Below are 22,854 nucleotides of genomic sequence, written 5' to 3'. Positions count from 1 at the left end.
TCTATGATTATTTTTGGAGGAATGTAATTATGTTTTTTTGTTTTTTGTTTAATGTAGTATAAGAGATCGTAGTAAGTGCTGCTTTGTGTCTTTGGTAGTAGGTATATTTGTATTTTCATATTCACCATTTGTAGTGTTTATTGGAGTGAAAGATTTGGCAAACATTTTGAAGGTCCCATGCATCATGCACGTTTGACACTGGCTAAGTTTTATTAAGTTATTGTTTGTGAAGAATATCAGGATTTGTTTCTCATTTTTTAAGTTGTCAAGTAAAAGCAAAGGTATTTTATTATGCTTCATTGTTAACTGTTCAGGTATTTCAATGTTTTCATATTTTCAGAGAGCAAGAAAAGTATTGCTGGTGGCTTTTTTCGTTTGTTTGTATATAAATGTTTTATGGCCTGTGATGTGTTCAGGGTCTTTAGGCAGTATATTTTGGTAGTAGGTTCCTAGAAACTAGTGCTTACCTCTTTTATGTCTTGTAATACCTCCATTACTTCTATTTCTGTCACATTTAGGGGGAGGTTGTGCTCTCGTACATGAATTACAACATATTGTTTAGTTGTTACCCTCCAGTACTATGCATTAGAATAATATTTGGAACATTTCCAATGTATAGTTTTTGTTGATGCATTTTCGTGGCTGTATGCATAGCCCATGTAGTTCAGTAATTGCTTTTCTTTTTGAGAGTTGATGTACTTTGCTGACTCAGTCATTGTATCTGAAAATAGTGAAATAGTATAAATACATACAATAATTAAAGGTTTGTACGCTTGTTATATACATGTAAAGTTAGGCTTCTATGATGCTGAGAGTGAGATAAGTTGCGCCCTTAGATATAATAATTTCTTTTCAAAATATAGATATTCATAAATCCTTTTGTTTTTTTATGTTTTTATTTGAACCATCCGGCTATAATCCTGACGTGAGGTATACAGCTGACTTGTGTTCGCCCTTATGGCTGGCACGCCTAGGTCTTTTTCAAGGCTGATACATATCCAATACACACATTCGGTTGCACAATAATACATATAATTATAAACATGTACCAAAAGAAAGAAAATCCAAATAATTAATTTCGACCTAGGACATAACAGACAAACATTGAACACAAATGACTTAAAGGAAAGAAAAGATATCAAAACAAAAAATCAGTTCCAAATCTATGAAAAAAGTACAGAAATATGCATTCAGTGTACTAATAACCGGGTAGTAATTTTGTCCATTGATAGAGTATGCATTTGTTTGTAATCCCCCTGTAACTCACATGCATGTGTGGTGATTACTTTATTAATTAAAATTATAGTGAACTGAACTATGTGGTAGAAAATATTTAAGAAACATGAAATCACCAAGGAGAAATAGGCAAAATTCAATACAACTAAAGGGGGAGGAGAGTCAGGCTAGGAAAAATGTATTGAAGTTAGAGATTTAATGCCTACTAGTTCGCAAAAAGGGTTATATTTTCAGTCTGTGCCGTGTAAGGAAAGGAGAAAAAATAATGTAAAAAGTACTCATTTAGTAAGATGGCAGAGTCCCTCTATAATGTCCCTTTGGGGCAGTATCAGAGTAAAACGCGTAATGGTAAGTTGATCGAGAATTCAAAGTCATTCTTCATAGCCAGATGGCTTGACTGGCCAGCGGTAGTCTGAAAAGACCCACAATATAGGAAAAACCATCTAAGAGTCATAAGATATGAAGCCATGCATGGTTTCCTAGAGCAGCACGTTCCTAGCCAGGCATTAGGCTGCTAGAAAGGACAGCGCGTCACTTAATATTATATTATCTGCAAGGTGCACAGATTTATAAAGTGGCATGCACTTAGCGAAGACTGCCCAATAAGCACCAATTTCACGCAAGCAGTATTAATGGTACCATAACGGAAAGCTGGCAGCTTGCCAAGTGGTAGACAAAATCAAGCAATACCAATAATAATGCAGCACAGCGTGGTATAAATAGCAATGATGTTTTGGCAGTAAGCGCCTCCATGCAAAATTAGATGTAACGATGGGCTCCGCAGAGAGTCAAAGTTAGCAAGCAACTTGCTGAACAGAGGCGCCTCTATGCACGCCAAACAAATGAGGGCAGGCGGTTTACCAAGTGTCAGCAGCTTGTAAAAATTCGGCAACTATGAGGCCTAACAACAGGAAACAAGCGAAAGAGGTATGCTGGGTTGTATTTTATTAGTTAGCCTTCTATGGTAAACACTAATTTAGGCTTCGGTTTTTAATGTATGATATATAGTTTTATAGATTTTTACATAAGCATATATGTGCACTTAAAAAAAACAAAGGTTATAGGGACGTTATAGTTAGGCTCATATTTTAAACATACAAAACCATAGAAATTCACCTGTTATAGTGAGAGTTATCTCAAGTAATTACAACCTGTGCCCTAAGGTTATTATAACCAGCACTCCCGTCATACACAGTTTTTTCCCTCAAACATTCTACTACAAGCATTACATTGATATTATTAGTGATGTTATCAAAGATGTCATGAGTACCGTAATTTGAGGGTATTTAGCAGTGCATGGCGAGGGCGCGAGTAATAGTTACCTTAGGGCGCGAGTTATAGTTACTTGAGATAATTCTAACTATAACAAATACATTTCTATGGTTTGGTACGCTTAAAATGTGAGGCTAACTATAATGTCCTTGTAACCTTTGTTTTTTCAGTGAATATATATACATATACATATACATATATGTATATGTATATATATATGTATATATATATATATATATATATATATATATATGCACACACACATACATGCACATATATATATTACCTAGTGGTGGTTGCTACTAGGTAGTTATAGTTAGGACCATGTTTCCATAGAAAAAGAGTTTTTTTGACTTGCGTATATGTTTGGCACCGTTTGACGAATCTTCACAAAATTTTCCAACAAAAGGTGTAGCGGTGATTCTTGTGGCGCACTGAAAGTTTTGGGGGGATCCGTGAAGCTGGGGCCGAAGAAAAAGGGGGGGCAACAAAGTTGTGTTTCCCATGTTAATTCCCATAGGACCCTTAGGCACAACTACAGCCCGAAACACTGGACGGAATTACACCAACTATAGCAGAAAGCTAGCTTTCGGTTGGCAGATCGATCTTTTGCTTATTTGGTGTAAATCCATTTAGTAGTTTTTGAGAAATGTAGGGAAATCTAAATTTGTATATCTCTGGCCGCTGGGACTTTGTGATTATTTTGCAAATAAATCGCGAGCATTCACAAATTCTCACAAATACCTATGCAAAAAGAAGCGCTGTAATTGGCTGACCTCAACCTGACTAGAAAGTTGCAGCTGTCATTTTATTCACAAGACACAGTTTCCGGGGATGAAATTCCAAATTGAAAGTGGCATAAGGGGTCAGGGTAAAGGTACCCTGACCCCAGGGATGTGTTATAGGTGTGTTTTAGGTGCAAATTATGGGTTTGAAATAATTTTGACGCCGCACGCAATACTTGCGAAAATTCCCGAATTTCACAAAATATTTGCGATTAGGAAAAATAATTGAAATAAAGAACACATACTCATTCATACACTAAGGGGGTTATTCTAACTTTGGAGGAGGTGTTAATCCGTCCCAAAAGTGACGGAAAAGTGACGGATTTACCACCAGCCGTATTACGAGTCCATTATATCCTATGGAACTCGTAATACGGCTGGTGGTATATCCGTCACTTTACCGTCACTTTTGGGACGGATTAACACTCCTCCAAAGTTAGAATAACCCCCTAAATCATTTACTCATACATGCACTCAGAGACTCAGGACCTTGCTCACACACCCACTCAGACACTCACGCACCCACTCACAGATCCACTGACAAGAGTGAGGCCCTGTGGCCAACCTGCACTGCGCACGGCCAAAGGCCGTGCGTGATGAACGGTTGGGTGGTTATAAGGTCTTGGCTGCAAGGCCTGGCTGCAAGCCAGGCCTTGCAACCAACCACCGTCATGCATGGCATGGGTTGGAGTAATGTACAGTAATTAAAATTACTTTACGTTAAAAAAACATAGAATTTCACTGAAAAAAATAAAAGTTACATGAAGGTTATAGTCAGGTTCTGAATTTACTCGTGCGAAACCATAGAAATTCAGCAGTTATAGTTAGAGGTCTTTCATGTAACTATAACTTACCCCCTAAGGTAACTATAACTCGCACCTTCGTCATGCACAGCCAATTACTCCACCTATTGTATCATTGATGAGATCTTGTATGGCATCTTTGATATTATCACTGCAACATTTGCAATAAAAGTATTGATAAGAAAACTGTGCAAGGAGATAGTCTCAGTTTGGACAAAGGGATGCACAGTCCCACGGTTAGATTACATTTTTAAAACCTTTTGTGGACCGGGACTGTCTGACTTATTTACGACCCCCTCAACTATTAAAAAAGAGGACAAATTGAGAGTGAAGCTTCACTTTGTACTACAAGAAGAATTAACTGTCTAAAGATTTGGTATTAACCTTTTACAGATCCTTTGCATAGAACCTGTTCTTTACTTGTCATTACCTCCTATGAACTGAGAGAGGTACATTCTCTGCCATTTTAAAGCAGGCAAGGTTTGGAGGCTCTTGTGCTTCTGGGATGACTGTAGCCCGATGGGGGAAAAATCTTGTCCTGCCCTTGTGACGGATCAGCAGAACAAAAGGTGCTGCATTTTTGTTTTTTGTACATTTTTTAAAGTTTCAGTTTAGATACTTTCCTAAACTCCTACTAAATAACTTGTGTCACCATAAATGCATAGAAGCCCTATTTCATTTGCAACTGTTGAACAGCCAGGATATGTTTGAAGGTCAGCTCCTTCCTAAAAAACGCAGTGAAGTGCAGAAAATCAGTGGAAGGTTTGCTTTGGCAAAGTCTACTTTTATCTGCTGTTTAAAAAAGAGGCCTTCCCGTTTTTGTTAATGGCACTTATTTGCATGTTATCACAGAGTTATCACTCTCTGTTAACTAAACTCAATTTTGTATGAATTTTACTATGGTTTTTATTTTTATTGTACATATGAATGCTGTTTTTAAAATCTTAAAATGCACTGTCATTGCAAAGCTCAAGTAACAGCTGATCGGCTGCCCATCATTCTATGTGTTGCTCTGACTAATAATGTTGACTACAACACAAATTGTACCCCATGGTTTAATATAATTTCTTGTATTTATCTGTCTTTTGTATGTTTTTAACTTGTAATGCATTTTCTTTTACGGTCAAACCTTGGCCGAATAAAGATCTTCTTGAATTTGAAGAAGCAATAACGAGCCTCTGATGTGGGATCAGAGGTTGTTCCTTGCTTTAAGTTCTATATATGAGAAGGCATGACCTTCTGATCTGCTTTTGCATATGTGTGACACGTATGCTAGTGATAGTCCGGCTTAGCGGAGGTGCTAGAGGGTTGGAGGAACTGCATGGCATCGTGCAGGTAGGCTGGACATGTGTAGTGATTAGTATGTGTGGGTGAGGAGCTTGAACTGTGCACGCAAAGGTACTGGGAGCCAGCGCATTTCTCTGGAAGGTTGAGGACAAGTTTGGCTGTTGTGTTTTGGACAGTTTTACGTTTTTTTATGAGGGGGTTGGTGATTCCTGTGTAGCGCGTGTTCCCATAGTCCATTCTGCAGGTGATGAGAGTTTGGGTGACGGATTTCCCACTGTTGTCAGGTAGCCACTTGAATATCTTATTCAGAATCCCCAGTGTGTGGCTGCTGGCTGTGTAGATGGTCTTAAACTGGGCAGATATGTCCAACTTGCTGTCGACAGACTATCTCTTTCTTCGTGCCTCTGGATTAAACACTGCACCAGCTGCTCTGCTGAGCTTAAGCCGTGAGCTGTTCAAGTGAGACTGCCAAGAGCCCTTTGAGTTAAAGGTTACTCCTCAATAACTAAAATCGTTTACACTACCCTTAATGGTGAGCCTAGAGATGTTAATTTTACCAGGCCCAAACCCCATAATGTGGGACTTACCAAAGTTAAGACCGCTCATAAAGAAGACAAAGCGGTCCACCAGCTCTTGCAGAGCATTAGGATTAAGCACTAGTAGGATTGCGTCATCAAAGTATGGCAGTGCTGGAACTGGGGTGTGAGCGATTCCAGGAATGTCCACAGGAGTCAAGGTCAGATGGGAACACAAGTTGTTTATGTAGATGATAAAAAGTAACAGGGCCAAGATGCAATCTTGGCGAACCCTCGTTTAAGGGAGAATTCCGTTGTCATGTCCCCACTAATGTTCAGACGCACTCTTGCTGCGAGATTTACCTGCAGCAAGTGTAGGAAATTCACCAAATGTAACCCAACCCTTAAGTCCAGTAACATCAACTACAGCTTGGTTCTATTCACCCAGTCGAAGGCTGTGGCTTGGTCCATAAACGCCAGGTACAGTGGGCAATAGCCGAACAAAAGTATATTTGCTGATTATCAGGCTCAAGTTTAGGCATTTCTTCACAGTACCCAGACCTAGGCGAAAACCAAACTGGAATGGGCAAAGAATGTTTATGGGCCCATGTGGCAAGACGGTTATAAACCACCCTTCCTATGACTTTTACTGTGCTGTCAATAAGTGAGATTGGTCTGCAACAAACGATCTCCCTTTTTTAAAATAGACACAATGGTGGACAAAGCCCAACAGCGGGGTTATTCAAATTCAAGGAATGAATAAAGACAATAGTAATCAGAGGACACTACAAATCAACTTTACACACTTTATAAGGTCAATAGGAACTGAGTCTGGTCCAGTGACTTTCCTACCCGAGCACTGGTGTATGGCCAATTCTACTTCAGGTAAAGACACAAGAGGGGGCAGTGAGTGCTGCAAACTGTTGAACAAAGAATTGGCCATATGTTTGTTTTCCTCAATGTAGGATATAGTGCTGAAGTGCGTGATCCCATCAGACCCCAGGACATTGTATTACAGGAGACGGCTTTCTGGGGCATTTTTTTGCCTGATTTTTCTTGACTCTGTCCCAGAAAATCTTTCTCTTGTTCCCTACTGTAGCAGACTCAAACTCCAGAAGTTCCCCGTCTACCTTGTGTAAAGCTTCCGTCCTAGTTTTCATGGCACATTTATAAGCCAAGCAAGTGTTTCAAACTTTGGGGCAAACAGTGGGGTTAGAGGTCAACACCTTCCTCAGTCTGCAATTGCTGCGGAGCAATGCTGATCAAACCATCAAGGCCACCCCCTCTTATCGGGCCGGGAGGTTTTGAGCAGGAGGAGTCTAATTCCCTGGGTTAGGCTATCATAATGGACTGGCAAGTCACCCCCACTTACATCTGCCAAACAGATCAGAAATAATCCTTGAAGTGACTTCAGTAATAGGGTCAGGGTGTCTCCTGGGTTTTCAAGATGTCAGATGAGCCTTAGGCCATGTTGAGTGGTGGTAATTAATTCAGTGGGGCGTATATATCTATTTACAGGTAACTGCCCTGAGGTTAAAAGGGTGTTATGGTCCCTCCACTCTTTCTGCACAACTTCTTCCTTAGAAAACCAGGGCACAAAGTTCTTAGTCACAAACATATAATCAATTAATGATTCACTGCCCCGTCCTCTAAAAGGCAGCTGAAATGGTCCGTTCCCTGTCTACATATTAATGAGATCAGCTAAATCGTGTGCGGCTACGTGTTTGGCTAACTCTTCTCCCCTACCGTCGCTACCAAAGGAATCATCTAATGGGACCCATGAAACCGAGGTGCAATGTGACATCTTGGCGTTAAAATCTCCACACAGAAAATAGTATGGCTGAGACTTTGTGACATCACCTGTGGACTGCAGTTTAAAAAGGAAATTAAACAACTGTGTAAAATGGGTACAGACAATGATGACAAAATAATTATTGTAACAATTAATGATAGAAAAAGAAAAATCTGATATTTTATCCTGTATCAACAGGGCTAGTGAGGCCAAGCTCCCATAGTCAGTCACCATAGCTTCAGCTTGTAGGCTCAGGCTGATCTAGATTGAAAGCCCTCTCTTGGCACTGCCTCATGCGAAGGGAGAGGCTGGACTGGAGTAGCACGCGTAGCACGCGTAGCCCTTGCATGATATTGGTAAGGTGGCCCAGGTTTCCTGTAAGGCTGTGATGTCAAACTTAGTGATGAAGGCCAGCCAATCAGGATTATTAATTTTCTCCTTAAGCCCCGCAATGTTCCAGCTAAAAGCGGTGTATGGTCGGGCGGTACTGGATCTGGGCTGACCATCCTTAGGGCGTCCTTTAAGAGGGAAGCTTCTGAGTCGATGCCCTAAAAAACACTTTGGCTGGTCTTTGCCAAAAGGCAGTCTGCGCCAAAGAGAGCATCAAATCTGTTAGCAACAGGAATGGAAAATAAAGCAGCCGGCCTGGGTAGAGAGGCTGTTGGCCTTTGAATTAATGCTCTATTTGTTGAAACTTGGGGTGAATGTGGTGAAAACTGTTGCTGTACCCCTAAGGTGTTTTTAAAGCAAGAGGCTTGAGGGTTCCTGGTGTCGTAGGACTCTCGTTATTAGAACAAGACTGCTGGATTCGGAGCAGCACCACCACCGTTTGGGTAACTGAGACAAACCAACACTGTCTTGGCAGCTGTTAGCCCAACCCTTTGATTTGTGGCAGCGTGACGCATGACACTCAGTGAATTCTCAGGGGAAATTGTGGTAGTCAAATCTCACCCCTTTCTCTCATTAGAAAAGGTCACATACACACACACAGACCAAAGAAAGGATGCATGATGGTTTTCAATACATTTATTGGAAAGACTTAAATCTACAATAAAATATATGAGCTGCAATTATTATAGCAATGAAACATAACAGGATTAGGATTGTTGTGACCAGTGAGAAGAAAATAAACATCCCCAGAATATTGGAATATCATACATATATGAATTCTACCTAACCCCTACCTCCTAAGCAAGAGAATAGCGGTGATAGTCCAATCAGTCTGTACATAGTCCACGAGAAGAGCACACACACCCATTACCTGAAAGATAAGGGTCTGCCTGCCATCTCCTTGGCTGATTGTAGAGAACGGGCTGAGGTCAGCAGTGAAATGGCATACAGAATGGATAGATATCTTGACCGGAATGTCCTCCCTGTTTTCCCTTGGTCTGTGTTTTTATGAGAAACGCATTTCTGTTTCGTGAAATGGGTCTGACGTGGGCATGTACCTAAGTGTCGGACTGTTTACATACTCTTGTGGCGACAATACTAACTTGATTATCATGTATTGTTCTTGTCATCCTTGGGCAGAAGTACATGGTGAAATGTTGTGCACAGAATAATAACAACAATGATTTTGCAGAATTAGAGTTACAGCTAATTAGAAAATAAATTATTCCCGCTAAAAAGCAGGGTACCTAAAATGAATAAATGAAATCAGAGCACATATGTATGTGAAAGGGCACAGGCCGCAGGCCTCAGCTAAGCTAAAATATGTGTGTACAAGCAAGATGTAAAACGATCCCACAACACTAGGATAAATGAGTCTCTGGGTGTGGAAAGTGAGGTTTTGTAGAAATAGCCTTGAGGAACCAAGGCAATTTTACTCCTGTTTGTAGCAGGATGACTTCAAACAATAAGTTGTGTACCAAAAACGGAAACCTAACGTTCACAATAACACAATTGACCAAGGGGTCAGCTGGGTCTGGTCCTATCCAAGCACGTCTCCGGACAATCAGGATATCTTTAGCGGGGTAGATGGGCAAAACTTTGTGACTCACAAGCCAATCTAGGGTTTTATGAAATCGCATGTCACTAGGGGCCAGATGTACCAAAGGGTTTTACCCATTCTGTGTCTATAGGAAAATGTGTTTGTACATATGGCCCTAGATTCCTTCATTGTATTTCGAAGGAGGGAGGAAGGGGGGTGGGGGGTTCCTTGATTAAAACTGTTATATAAGGGTGAGCAGCCGGTGGGGAGGGAGGGAAGTGACAATGGCCTGGTCTGTTGCAGAAGGTGAATTATCAACCAAAAACCCCTCCTACTTTGGTCCGTTGGGAGTAGGACCTTCTCCTGCTTTTACAGTGCAGGGAAATGCCCTGGGAACAGAACTGAGTGACTTTAGTCGTGGCGGATTGGCTATCTTGGGTAGTACCGCTAAGTGGTTCTATAGCCCTAACTGTGGAATTGTGACATGATGATACAGAATTCACACTAAAAACCTGGGTGACAGGCTGTGATGCTATTAATTGTGTTTGACCAATGACTTTGTGTTTCACCACTGCGCATATTAGTTGCTCAATGTTCACCAGTAGCACATTATATGTTTTGTTCAGCTTAGCTGCCTATTGGCTTTAACATGGAGTTAGCCATTACATTCTGTATTCAGTTTAGCCGCCTATTGGCTTTGACATGGAGTTAGCCATTACATTCTGTATTCAGTTTAGCCGCCTATTGGCTTTGACATGGCATTAGCTATTACATTTTGTATTCAGTTCAGCTGCCTATTGGCTTTGACATGGAGTTAGCCATTACATTCTGTATTCAGTTAAGCCGCCTATTGGCTTTGACATGGCATTAGACATTACATTCTGTATTCAGTTTAGCTGCCTATTGGCTTTGACATGGAGTTAGCCATTACATTCTGTATTCAGTTTAGCCGCCTATTGGCTTTGACATGGAGTTAGCCATTACATTCTGTATTCAGTTTAGCCGCCTATTGGCTTTGACATGGCATTAGCCATTACATTTTGTATTCAGTTCAGCTGCCTATTGGCTTTAACATGGGCTTAGACATTGCAGTTGAGACATTGCAGATGAGCTGTGTTTTTCCAAGCTGTGTTTTTCCACAAGATGGACCAAGCTGTTTTCTTCACACCAGACCTTAGCTGATAAGAGCACGTAGATTTTGTGTTTACCTCGCAATCCAGTCTGAGAGTGAGTGATCTCAGGAGAATTGGCCTCTCTCCAAGGTTCTTCGGCTCTCACACTGAGTTTGCTTTTAAGGATGACTCTGGGCTACAGAGAGGTAGAGTGAATCTGCTTGACTTCAGACAGGAACTAGACGTCAGTTGCCTGTTTCCCGTTTGGGTAGAAAATCTCTTTCTCGCAGTTGACCGGAGTCATCAACTTGCAGACCCCAGAAAGATGAAGGTGAATATAGGCCCTACCGCCTTGCCCATACGGTGATGAATTTTGACTTTTATGCTTTGCTTTGAAGTTATGCTATAATATAATCACCTATATTTGCTGTGTAAATTGCAACTGAGAAGTACTTTGATATATTTTGCTTTCATTGCTGCGACTACTTTTGAACGTGTGATTCTAATCTACTAATTTCGTCTCTCAGGAACTTGTGGGTGGGGAATTAATAACAATAAATGTCTTCTTTAAACTCAGAAGTGCATTCCAAGAAAGGTTCTGTAAGCTCGGTTATGAGATAAGAGGGAAAGCAGAACACAGGCGACTGTGAGAGCTCGCCAGTCAGGCACATGCTGCTATTTGCTATAAGAGGGGGCACAAGAGGCGGTGGTGATAGTAGCGCTAATATGGTTTCAACTGAATTGAGACGTGAGGTTAGGGGTGATATCCCAGCCCTCAACAGTGCCTTAAGTCTCTCAAAATATCCCTCCATAAAATAAGGTAGACTATGCTCATTCAAATTTGAGGGCCCCTCTCTTTCTACAGAGGATAACAAGGGCATAGAGGGTTTATGGGCCACCAAGTGCGCAACCTGCAGTAGGACATCCTGTGGTGCTGTAGTGCTGTTGCTTGGGTTCTTAGACTTGGTACTACATTTAGATTTCCTATGGGGTACGGAAATGGGAACACAGCTTGCCTGTGATGTATGACTAAATATCTTAGGTGACTTTGTGGCATTGTTGGGGTCTGTAGCTATGGGGATAGAATTGCGAAGTAATGCTGCCATGGAATCAGGGGTGAAGCCCTCAGATGGCGAGTTCAAACAGCCAGTCCCAGACCCAGAGCCGAGGTTTAAGGAAAGTGCCCTTTTAGTGAGTGTGATTTCTATGTTGACAACTCCCACAGCTCGCTCAAGCATACCGTCAGTGGACGAAAGTTTAGCAGGGGATGTAGGAAAAGAACTACTCCTAACAATTCTCTTTTTCTCCATAACGAGACTGGCAGCTGTGAAGAATTAAGGAGGGATTCTATTAAATAGTCTAAGTGGATCCCGAAAATAAGGTCGTGCAGCAAAGCAGCACCCTCCAACCAATATAAAACAAAAAGTACCTTTATGGTGTGCAGAAATCAAGGGGTTTGGCCCAGACCAGCCTTCTCTGGGCGATGACGGGAGTAGACGGGCATGTTTTGGCCTGGTCTTGGTCCCATGGTGCAGGAATTACCTGGTGCTTTTGTGCTCGTTATTTGCTGGGCCTCACCTTGCTTTGCCTTGCCTCATGGGAGACTGGGAGGCCTAATCCCACCCCAGCAGGAAAGTTCACAGCTGGGGATAGTAGGAGGCTGGCCCTCTATGTAGTGTGAAAAGCTAAGCACACTGTGTAGGGGGTCCAGGCAAACACGTTAGTTTACAGGAGTGAAAACTAGATGACCTAAAGCTAAACACTCAAAGGAATAACTCAAGACCAATATACAAAAAAATACTTCAGAAAACTAGGGGCCAGATGTATAAAAAGTTTTTGCACTCACAAACAGTGCGAATCGCGAGTGCAAAAATGTGGTCTGCGATGCATGAAAGGCATTCGCAGACCAAAAATAAGAAATCGCAAAAATTGCGACCTGGTTTTGTGAGTCGCATTTTGCGACTCAGTATTTCCAGTAGGAAATTGCGAGGCGCAAAATGCGATTTGCAAATTCCAATTCGCAAATAGATGCATAAAAAAAAATCGCAATTTGCGAATTTTCGCTGAATGGCATTTTGCACATGCAAAATAGCACTAAGTGAAACCAGGTGGTAACCAGGTGCAACCTATATAAAGAGGCCCAGAATGCCTCAGACTCTTTCCACAATGGCTGCACTCTATGTCATGGCGAGGAGGATGAGGATCTTGGCAGGTTTGATGAGAGGGAGGAGGAGACAGAAGCGCATTTTCAGAGTGCGCATTACACTATTTGACCTGACAGAGGAGGAAATATTTGAGAGGTATAGGTTGAACTCAGCCATGATACTTGATCTGATAGCTGAGCTACAACCCATACTGCAGCGCAGAACACTAAGGACTCACAGCATACCCACCAGTGTGCAGGTATTATGCTCCCTACACCTACTCGCGTCAGGGAGTTATCAAGGGGTCATAGCAGCGGCTGGGGGGGTTTCACAGAGTACCCTCTCCAGATTTTTCAATGCATTTATCAACGCCATGCTAAGAAAACTCCAACAGTACATCAGATTCCCCCTCACCCCACACGAAATACAGCAGACAAAAATAGAGTTTTACCAGATAGCACAGTTCCCCCACGTCCTAGGTGCCATAGATGGCACACATGTGGCAGTCTGTCCACCATCAGCCACAGATTATGTGTACCGAAACCGTAAATACCAACATTCCATGAATATACAAGTGATATGCAATGCCTCCTATATCATAACTGATCTCGTGGCCAGGTACCGAGGGAGCACACATGATTCATACATCTTTCGCCACAGCGGCATTCACACAAGACTGCTAGCTGGGGAGTTTGGTGAAGGATATCTACTAGGTAATGTCACTCTGTACACTGGTGCATAGATGGCGAACCCATGTCAGCTGGCTCAGTTACGCATCACACCTTCTGTCCCTTCCAGGAGACAGTGCCTACGCAGTGCGCACCTACATGATGACGCCCTACCTCAATCCCACAACACCAGCAGAACAGAGATACAATGCAGCACACAGGGCAACCCCAACGTTGTTAGGCGCACATTTGGACTGCTGAAGAGTCGCTTCCGTTGCCTCCACAAAAGTGGAGGGACACAACAGTACAGTCCAGAAACCACATGTAGAATAGTGGCTACTTGTGCAATCTTGCACAATATAGCTACAACCAGGGGCATACCTATAGAAATCAGTGACACTGAATCAGATGAGGATGATGATCCCATACCACCTCTACAGCCAGCAGACAGGACCAGTGCAGCAGAGGGAAGGCAAAGGCTTGCCGACATCACACACAACCATTTCAGACGTGAGTATGAATGACAAAAATCCACTGACAACTGTACCTGTAGTGATATAAATTTATTACCTCACGTCAGGTAATGAATGAGTGATAAATAAAGTAAACAGGTGATGTCAGAAACTCAAATTAACAAATGAACAGAGTCACGCACTATTCCGTCATAGTGGCAACAGCAGTGTAATGGCGGCAAGAGTCACTTTCTCCTCCCACGCACACCACTCGGGTGCCCAGTTAACTCACTGGCACCTTGATTGTCACCTTCAGTGGCAGTGCTGCGCCTGGCACTGTGCCGTCTAGTGTCTGCTGCTGGTACGGCAACACTACTGAGGCTTGAACTGTCCTCGGTGTCCCCCAAGGCGACCTCACTGGGAGTGGCAGATCTCTGTCCCATGACATGTTCAATCACATTTGTGATGTGCACAAGTCCCTGGACAACGTCCCTGCTGGTATGTGCAGCCTCCACTTGTGCCGCCACTGCGCGACGGGCGATTAGTGCTGTTGAGTTCGCCATCCTGTTGGAGGACCTGCAGTAGCTGCCAAACAATGTCCGGAATCTGTGTTCCTGTCTGCGCCGGCTAACCCTTTCATGGCGCACCTCCTGGCAGAGGTCACGGACTGCACTAGTTAGGTCCCTAGTGTCCTCAGAAGCCTGCACCTGTCCCTCACGCAGCTGTGAAATGTTGCTGTTTAGTGCGTCCAGTTGCCGATGCAGGCCCATCATGTGTCAGTTGTGCACTCGCAGGTTCCGGTGCAAACTAAGTATGCGCTTTTTTTGCAGGCGCTGCTGCTGCAACATAGCAGCCTCAAGGCACCCGAACAAGGACGGACCCTCACCTGCCTCATGAGGTTGCTGCTGGGACTCTGTTGCAATCCTGCGTGGTGCTGGCTGACCCCTGCCCTCCAGAATCTGGCTGCGCCTGTCTGGTACAGACGGTGTGCTTGGCCCTTCCTGCTGCACATCCGAGTCGCCGCTGAACTCTGGCAGTGGTAGTGCCCTGGGCCTGCGGCGGACAGTGGAGATGTCGAGGGACCCACTGGTGTTGGTTTCCGAGGGCTGATGGGTGTCCGTCTCCCCTACACATGGACTGTGTGTGGCTGCTGGGCCTGGCCCACCTGCAAGAACAATATGCAGCATGTCAGTTCTGTATGTTACATTATCTGTTTGAAAATGTCAATAAAAGTACAGGTACTGCTCTACACGGTGTTGTGTGTGTTGTGTTACCTTGGGTGTCACTATGCTTCATTACATTGGTATGCTACTGTCTGTACTAGTCTGTGGACCGCAACTCCCATAATGCATTGTTGTGCTGCTTCTAAGATGTGGACTGGACTATTTCACACACTGCTTCACATTACATGCTAATTCCTAAGGGGCTTTTGTACATACACATATCGGGTTCACAAACAACATTGCACTTACCTTGGCTGGCACTCGGTGTACCGGAGGTGTCGATGTCTGTGACGCCGGTCACAGCTTCAGGGAGCAGTGTGGATTCCACCAGGTCCTCCAGTGGTGTGGATGGTGCTTCGGTTGGTGGTCCGCCACCTGTACCCCTGGCCTCCGCAAGTCTCCTTGTCACACTCTCCTATGCACGGGAGTGCAGGTCGTACCACCTTTTTTTATCTCCTCGATGGAGCGCTGTGCCACTCCAATGGCGCAGATATTTGATTGAATGTCCAGCCATAATCGTCTTTTTTCGCTCTCAGGAACCTGGAGTGAAGATTTCCCGAACAGGCAGTCATGGCTCCTCACCACCTCTTCAGTCAGGACCTCCAGCTCCTGTTCACTAAATTTAAGCTTGAGCTTCCTTTCTTGCTTTTCCTGTGATGTTCCTGGGGTCTCCATCCTGGCTCAGGTGTTTCTGCTCCTGCTGAGTGCTGCTCTGTGTGGCTGGGCTGCTCTATCTCAGGATGCTGGTTTGGGTGTGGCACCTGAAACTGCCTGGGATGACTCATTTCCTGCTGGTGATGTCATCAGGCTCCTCCAGGTGTGCATTCTCAAACTTTCTTGCAATTTGCGATTTTTTACCGAAATTGCGAGAATGCAAATTGCGATTCGATAAATGGGCCTCGCAAACCACAAATAGCGATTTTTAAGAAATCGCTAATTCCGAATCGCAATTTTGTTACATGGCCAATTGCGACTCGGAAATAGCCATTTCTTAAAAATCGCTACCTGCGATTCGCAAGCTCCAGTTTTCATACATAGGGCCCCAGATGACCTAATGCTAAACACTCAAAGGAATAACTCAAAACTAATATACCAAAAAATACTTCAGATTTTGATGTAATTTTTAATACCAAGATAATCAAAGTTGGTTAAGAACTTTCTAAGATATTAATTTTTGAAGCTTAATAAAAATAGTCTTTCCGTGCGCAATTACGCACCATAGAAACCAATGAAAATTCACCTTTAAAAATGCATATAAAATGGTACAGTTGGTTTACCAAGTTCTTCTTTTGCAGGTTGGTTAAGGTCGTTGGTGGGCACACTGTGCTAGCTGGAGAAGTTCGGGCAGCTCCTGGTTCCAGCGGGAGCAGCAATAAAAGGTCTCTGGAGCTGGTGCAGGGCCACTGCACTGCGGGGGACCCATGGTTCAGAGCGGCGATCATGTACCTGGGAAAATTCGTTTTGACCAGTCCCAAGCACATGTATTAAAATGGCTGCTCTGTTCACTCACTATGACCAATGTTTGGCAAGGACACAGTGGGGGCACATTGCTCATGCAGTTATGCCCACACATATAACATGGTGCACCCTGCCTTAGGGCTGGAAGGCCTGCCAGAGGGGTGTCTTATCCATAGTGTATGCAGTGTATGGTAGACAAAGCACACAGGCAGTGTGCCCTGTTGAGTGCGTGTTCTAGGTTTGCACAAGGACACTCAGCCTGCAATGGCAGTGCTGGGTGCATCTGGATGCATAGCCCTAGAGGGTGGCACAATCAGTGCTGCTGCCTCAGTGCTGCTGCCCTCAGGGGACTACTTAGTACCCCATGCCCTGGGTAGTTACTAGGGACATATAGTGGTAGCTGAAGGTGTATCCAATTCTGTCAATGCATCCCAACAGTTTTAGGGAAAGAGCGCTGACCCAGGGAACCTGGTTAGCAGGGGCACTGGCCGCTACAACCTCTAGGCTACATAATAGATCAGGCAAAATGTGGGGGGCTAACCATGTAAAAAGAGGCTTTTTCTCACAGTGATGTATCCACTATGCAGTGCCCTCCAGCACTGCATGAATAACAGGTGCTTTTGTGTGCCTCGTTTGCCAGGCCCCGCTTGCCTCGCAGGTAACTGGGGGGGGTAGTCCCACCCCAGTTCAACAGGAAAGTTCAAGGTAGGCGAAGTATCTACTATGCAGTGATTCCCGTGCTGCGGGAATCATCAGGCGCCTTTGTGCGCATCATTTGCCAAGCCCCGCCTTGCCTTTTTTCGTGGGTAACTGGGGGACATAGTCCCACCCTAGCCCAACAGGAAAGTTCACAGCGGGTAAATTATCCGCTATGCAGTGCCTCTTGAATTCCGCAAAAAAGCTGAACAACTGGCTTTTCCAGTAAAGTCCTCGAGGCAATCCCCACTGACCTGCATAGCGCCAGGATGCCCTTTCTGGTGATACGCCACTACATAAATCAACATAACATAGCAAAGGTATCCAAAAGGGATGAATAACCTTATTTAGGACCCTTCTCGTCTTGCCAATGGAATTTGTTGAAGACAATGAAAACTGGTCACAGAAAAAAAAAACTAGATCTCTGGGGCATATTGGCATCAGTGCTACAATTGATCCTTCTCCTCCTTGGCAACAACAAGGTATGGTCTGCCTGAATAAAAGTGGTCCACACACTAATAGGATAAATTAGTTGTGTTATGTCAGGATGTTTTCTCACTAACATGTTTTACACAAGGGCAAGCCCCCAGCTGCTCTTTATTTTGCAGATGATAAAGCATTGACAGGCCACACACCTACAGGGCTACAGAATGTAATAAAAACCCAACAAAAAATACTAATGGTGCTTGTGAAAATGTGTCAATGTGCTCAAACACACATCAAGCATTAAGTAGGGAACACATATTCCTACTAGGGAGTTGTACCTAGAAACAAACTGATGTGAGCACCAAAAATAACAGATGAGAAAAGCTCAGCACATGCTGCAGTAGCTGGCTTCATGAGCTTTAGTTTAGTAAGGCAAAGCTTTAAAGTTACCATAAAAGAAAGCATATGGTGTAAAATATAGAAAATACTAATGATGGGTGCATGCTTGAATTAATCCTAGTCAATGGTAATTAGTGCTGGCCACAATTCTGTCTATCATTTGTTTGCTCACAGCACCACTACAGACAAGGACCATAAATTTAAAATCAGTCTTGGACCCTGCCCAAAATAGACAGTCCAGCTGGCACTACTAGCAGTGGCATATCACAAAATGATGCCCCCCCCTGCAGAATGTGGTGAGGGGCCCCTCAGTCTCCAGTATCTCACAGATATTCATAGACCTTGGACTACATGGAGGTCCCACTTAAGGGTGGGGGCCCCTTGCACTGGCAGGCGCTGCCGGGACCTGCTTTATGTCCCTGATGACTAGTCCCCAAACCAAGGAATATTTAACTCTTGCTGGACACCATCTGTGAGGTGCAGTTTGAATCCTGTGTCACAGTGAGCATGGTACCCATTCCAGGGTAAATCCTTCAAACTAAGACTGTCTGACCAAAAAACAAAAAGGGATGCAAACTTTGAGTCACTTCTAACCTATGGTAATTCCATTAAGTATTCAGACTCCAGCAGTGATATGTTCAAGTCTGATGGATGGATTTGGAAAAAAAAAGTTGCCCCTTACAAAGTCCACCCCTTCTAAAATGATTTGGATAAGCAGAGATTAAGTTCTGCAAGTTCTGATTACCAATAGTTGCCTCTTAAGAGACAGGTAAAATGATTAGAGGCACACTCTGTCATGCTATCTCTTGAAAAGGTGGCAAAGATCTGAACCCAAAATATGGTTTGTACAGGTGAAAAATTGATGATCTTGGTGTAAATGCTGCAGTAACAAAAGCTGCCTGCTAATATGGTGATCTCACACCATACAACCTATTGAGCATATGTTATGATAAATCAAAGCCCCCCTTGACTGCCGTGAATAGCTGACAATGGACAATTTTTACAGTACTGAAAAGACTCCCTTAAGCAACAGCATTATCCTTCAGATCTTTGTCACAATTACATTGTTACAAATACTATCACTCACAACTGAGGGAAGACTTACTGTTGGATTATATGGTGTCCCTTGTGCCCTAAAACTAAATAATCTAAGGCCACCAATACTGGCCTGGCAATAAAAGCGTGGTTCGTAGAATGAAGACCATAATGCTCCATCGCAGATGAAGAATGGACCTCAACATGCACGCACATTAACGAGATAACAAGTAATGCCACTTTGATAATGCTACAATGTAATTACCAGAACAGGCGATACCAGATGCCTGAAAAGCTCAGTAGGATGTAACCAAGGCAGTTCTCAGAATGTCCCAGTTGGTGTAAAGCATAAGCTGGATTCCCCCCATGTGACATGGGTTTGCCTCACAACTGTGAGATATTGGAGAGAGGTAATAGATGGACAATCTTTATTGACAAGAAGGCTTTCATCATTAATTAGATGTTAAGCAGTACCTACCCAGCATTATCTGCAAGCCCAACAAAGGGAACATGAAATACAAACGTGAGGCACTAGGTGCAATAGTAGCCAAAAAGAGAATATCCAGCCGATGGATGAAGCCTCCTGAGGCACAGATGACCCGATGGTAGAAGGTTATGCAAAAATGGGCTAGTGTGGAAGTAGTGGGGAGGTCTTTTAGACCCTCCTGATAAGAGACCTCCATGAGGACAACAGAAGGTTATTCAGATTACAGTACATTTCTGGGTAGTTGCACTTTCAGACCAGGGAATCATGCCAAGAGAAACAGAGTGCTTCTGCCGAATCATAAGTGAGATATGAAATGTGCGAGAATGGCATGCGAGATAGTACACCTGTGGGGGACCACTAAGAAAAAGAAAAGAGTATGAGACATCACTATAAGGAAGGCCAAAAGGAGCAGAGATAGGACATATTGAGCAGGCGTTGTAAATGCTATAATAGCAGCGGACAGACATATAGTCTGAGTTTGAAAATGAATACAACTGTTGCGATACTCAAATTCCTTTTCTCACTGCATATGTACCTTCATGTGCCCTTGCGGATGCTATGTACAGTGATCTTGTTTAAGGTTCTTAATTTACAGCAAAACAAAAATAAAGTTTAGTTTAGGAAAGAGCTCCCCAACCTGGAAACCAGAGGAAGAAAGAATGTTGCTCCTGTGAGTGGGGGATACAATGCTAATATGCCTGTCTGCCACCCTTCTTGTTTCTAGCCCTGTGCTTTTTTGAGTCCCAGCAACATATTTTAGAAGTATGAGGAGTACATTTATACATGAATATAAAGTTATAGCCGGCATGTTACTTTATAATTGTAAAGCATCTCCAATATATATAATTGAATAATGTCCACTGATCTGCAGTCTACAAATCGGTAACACTGATGCACGATTAGATGAAAACAGAACGCTTTCTGAGAAATAGCACGTAGTGTTACAAATGTATTGTTTTTAATAAGAAGGAAGACCCTGAATATCTTAGTATCGCTAGTGAACGTTGAGCCTATATGCACAATCTTATTCAAAGTCCACATTTAAAGCTATGGCTTATAAGTGCACCCAGGAGTTGCCAGGCAAAAAATACAAGAGTATTGGGCGAAAGATATCAGTCCATGATAAAATCTTCATTAGCATAAATACTGGAACATATTGTAAAGCTACTTAATATCAGACAAGCATACTCTATGTATTTAATACTAAAAATTGAATTATTTATTTGCAGAAACCAAACAGTTTCATATATACATTTTCATAAATCGAGGAATATCAAATTGGACAATGAGTATTTACTCATATACTTACCCAAATGGAATGCCAAGTGCACCAAGGGGAGCCACTAGCACTGCAGGAGCAGCTGTGTAAGCCAGGAAATTCAAAATCTGTCCAAGGCCCACTAAAAAAAATGGAAACCAACTGTTACATTTATGTCACGTTAAGTTCTATTAGTTTTTATGACAAGCCATATTCTTCAGAGTCTGCATTTGTCCTATTCTCAATGAGTGGTCTGTTCTAATATTTGTGTTTGTTCTAATAGTACTGTGTCTGCTAAGGCCATTTCTTAGTTCCACTACTGGTGTTGCAAAATTCCAGATGCAAAAAAACAAAGGTGGTAGTCAAAAACTTTGATAAATACTGCTAGTGTAAAAACCAGCACTGACAGGACACATCATTTTCTGTTTTTTCTCAGCTATGACGGAGATATTATTTTCTTTTTACCACATAGAATTTTTTTTCTCATAATAAAGACAACGCTGAAACTGTGAACAGAAATGGAAGTGGCCTTTGTCTAAGGCACGGTTCTCCAACCTTTTCTTTAATAATAGTTACTTATGATCAATAAAAATCATCCCAAGCTACTAATATCATTAGTGTTATAACAGTGACATCAGACAAAATGACTTCAGTGGCCATCCTATGTAAAATTTGCCTCAGTGATCGCCTCAGTGCATCAGACAAAATTGCCAGCAGTAGGGGGCGTGGCCAACAAGATGGCTGACCGGATGAACAAAGTGAGTGCACCCTGCCCCGGCGTTCAAGTCCTGCACCATCCTGCCACCCCAAGCGTCCTCAGACCCGGTGATCCAGTTGACATGAGGTGAAGGACTGTGGCGAGGGCAGGGGGAAGAGCAAAAGACACCACAGACGAGCCGCGGAGCCGCACTCGCAAGGAGTGCCTGACTACAACATGGCAGCCGTGGCGGTGACCGTCAGCATTTGAGGCCCGGTCCTGAAACAGGCCTGTTGCCTCGGAAGAACCTTGCAGAAGAACTCTGAGGAAGGGGAGGCGGCTCGCTTATTTGTCACTCCCGGCCTCCCCCTGGGTGGCGACACTGATGAAAATCACTGGGCCTGGGCCTGGAGGGCCCCGAGTGCAACCTAGTGGATTAAAGGGAGACTTGTGGTGACGGTGAGGAGGACCCAGCGGAGAGACAGTGGTGCGGAGAGTGGCGCGGCTGGGGCAACGTGGGGCACCTGATCCGGCGCTTTGGCTTTGTAGAGTATGCCAGAGTCTGGTGTGAAACAGTGCTGAGCAGAAGGAGGAGGTCCAGGAGCACTAGAAGTAGCCAAGGCCTTGTCATTGGGGTGTCTGTATTGGACGCAGCTGCTTCCATTTTCTCCCCCCCCCCGATGGCCCCAACACCAGGAAATGGGTAGCTGAACTCCGTACTGGCTGCTCGAACAGGAAGATACCTGGAGTGGTGATGGAAATTGCGCCTCAGAGGCGGACTGGACTAGACTCAGTGGCTGTTTGGCGCGCATATGGCGGAATCACTGTTGCTTGCTGCGACACGACAAAACAAGGCTGCCAGAGCCCTGTGAGATAGTCGGAGACCGACGTTGGGAAAGGACAGATCAAACAAAGGCACACAGCAAACCAGGATGGAGCAATATACCGCCCAGAGTGCAGGAAGAAGCCTGCAGAAATATTCACCTATGCCCACAGGCAAGGGAGACGAGCCCACTGGAGTGCAGATTTTGGCAGCTATTGAGGCATCCGGTCAGGCAGTGCAGACGCAAACTGTTGCTATGGTGGTGGACGTTAACTTATTGAGAGCAGATTTGAGGGTGGTGGCAGAACAGTCGGTGGCCACTCAGCAGCAAGTGACATGCCTACAGACGGATATAG

General features: G+C 43.7%; 1 protein-coding gene across 1 annotated transcript in view; it reads right to left on the bottom strand.

Moving 5' to 3' along the window:
• The window catches only part of NIPA1 (NIPA magnesium transporter 1), a 155,455-nt gene that overhangs the window by 93,312 nt on the left and 39,289 nt on the right, over positions 1-22,854 (bottom strand). Inside the window, exon 3 of the mRNA XM_069204286.1 lies at positions 21,030-21,120. Coding sequence (XP_069060387.1) covers positions 21,030-21,120 — 91 coding nt within the window. The remainder of the gene's footprint in view (positions 1-21,029; positions 21,121-22,854) is intronic.

Source organism: Pleurodeles waltl, chromosome 8, assembly GCF_031143425.1.
Source record: "Pleurodeles waltl isolate 20211129_DDA chromosome 8, aPleWal1.hap1.20221129, whole genome shotgun sequence".
Classification (NCBI taxonomy): domain Eukaryota; kingdom Metazoa; phylum Chordata; class Amphibia; order Caudata; family Salamandridae; genus Pleurodeles; species Pleurodeles waltl.
This window is presented reverse-complemented; position numbering and strand designations above follow the sequence as displayed.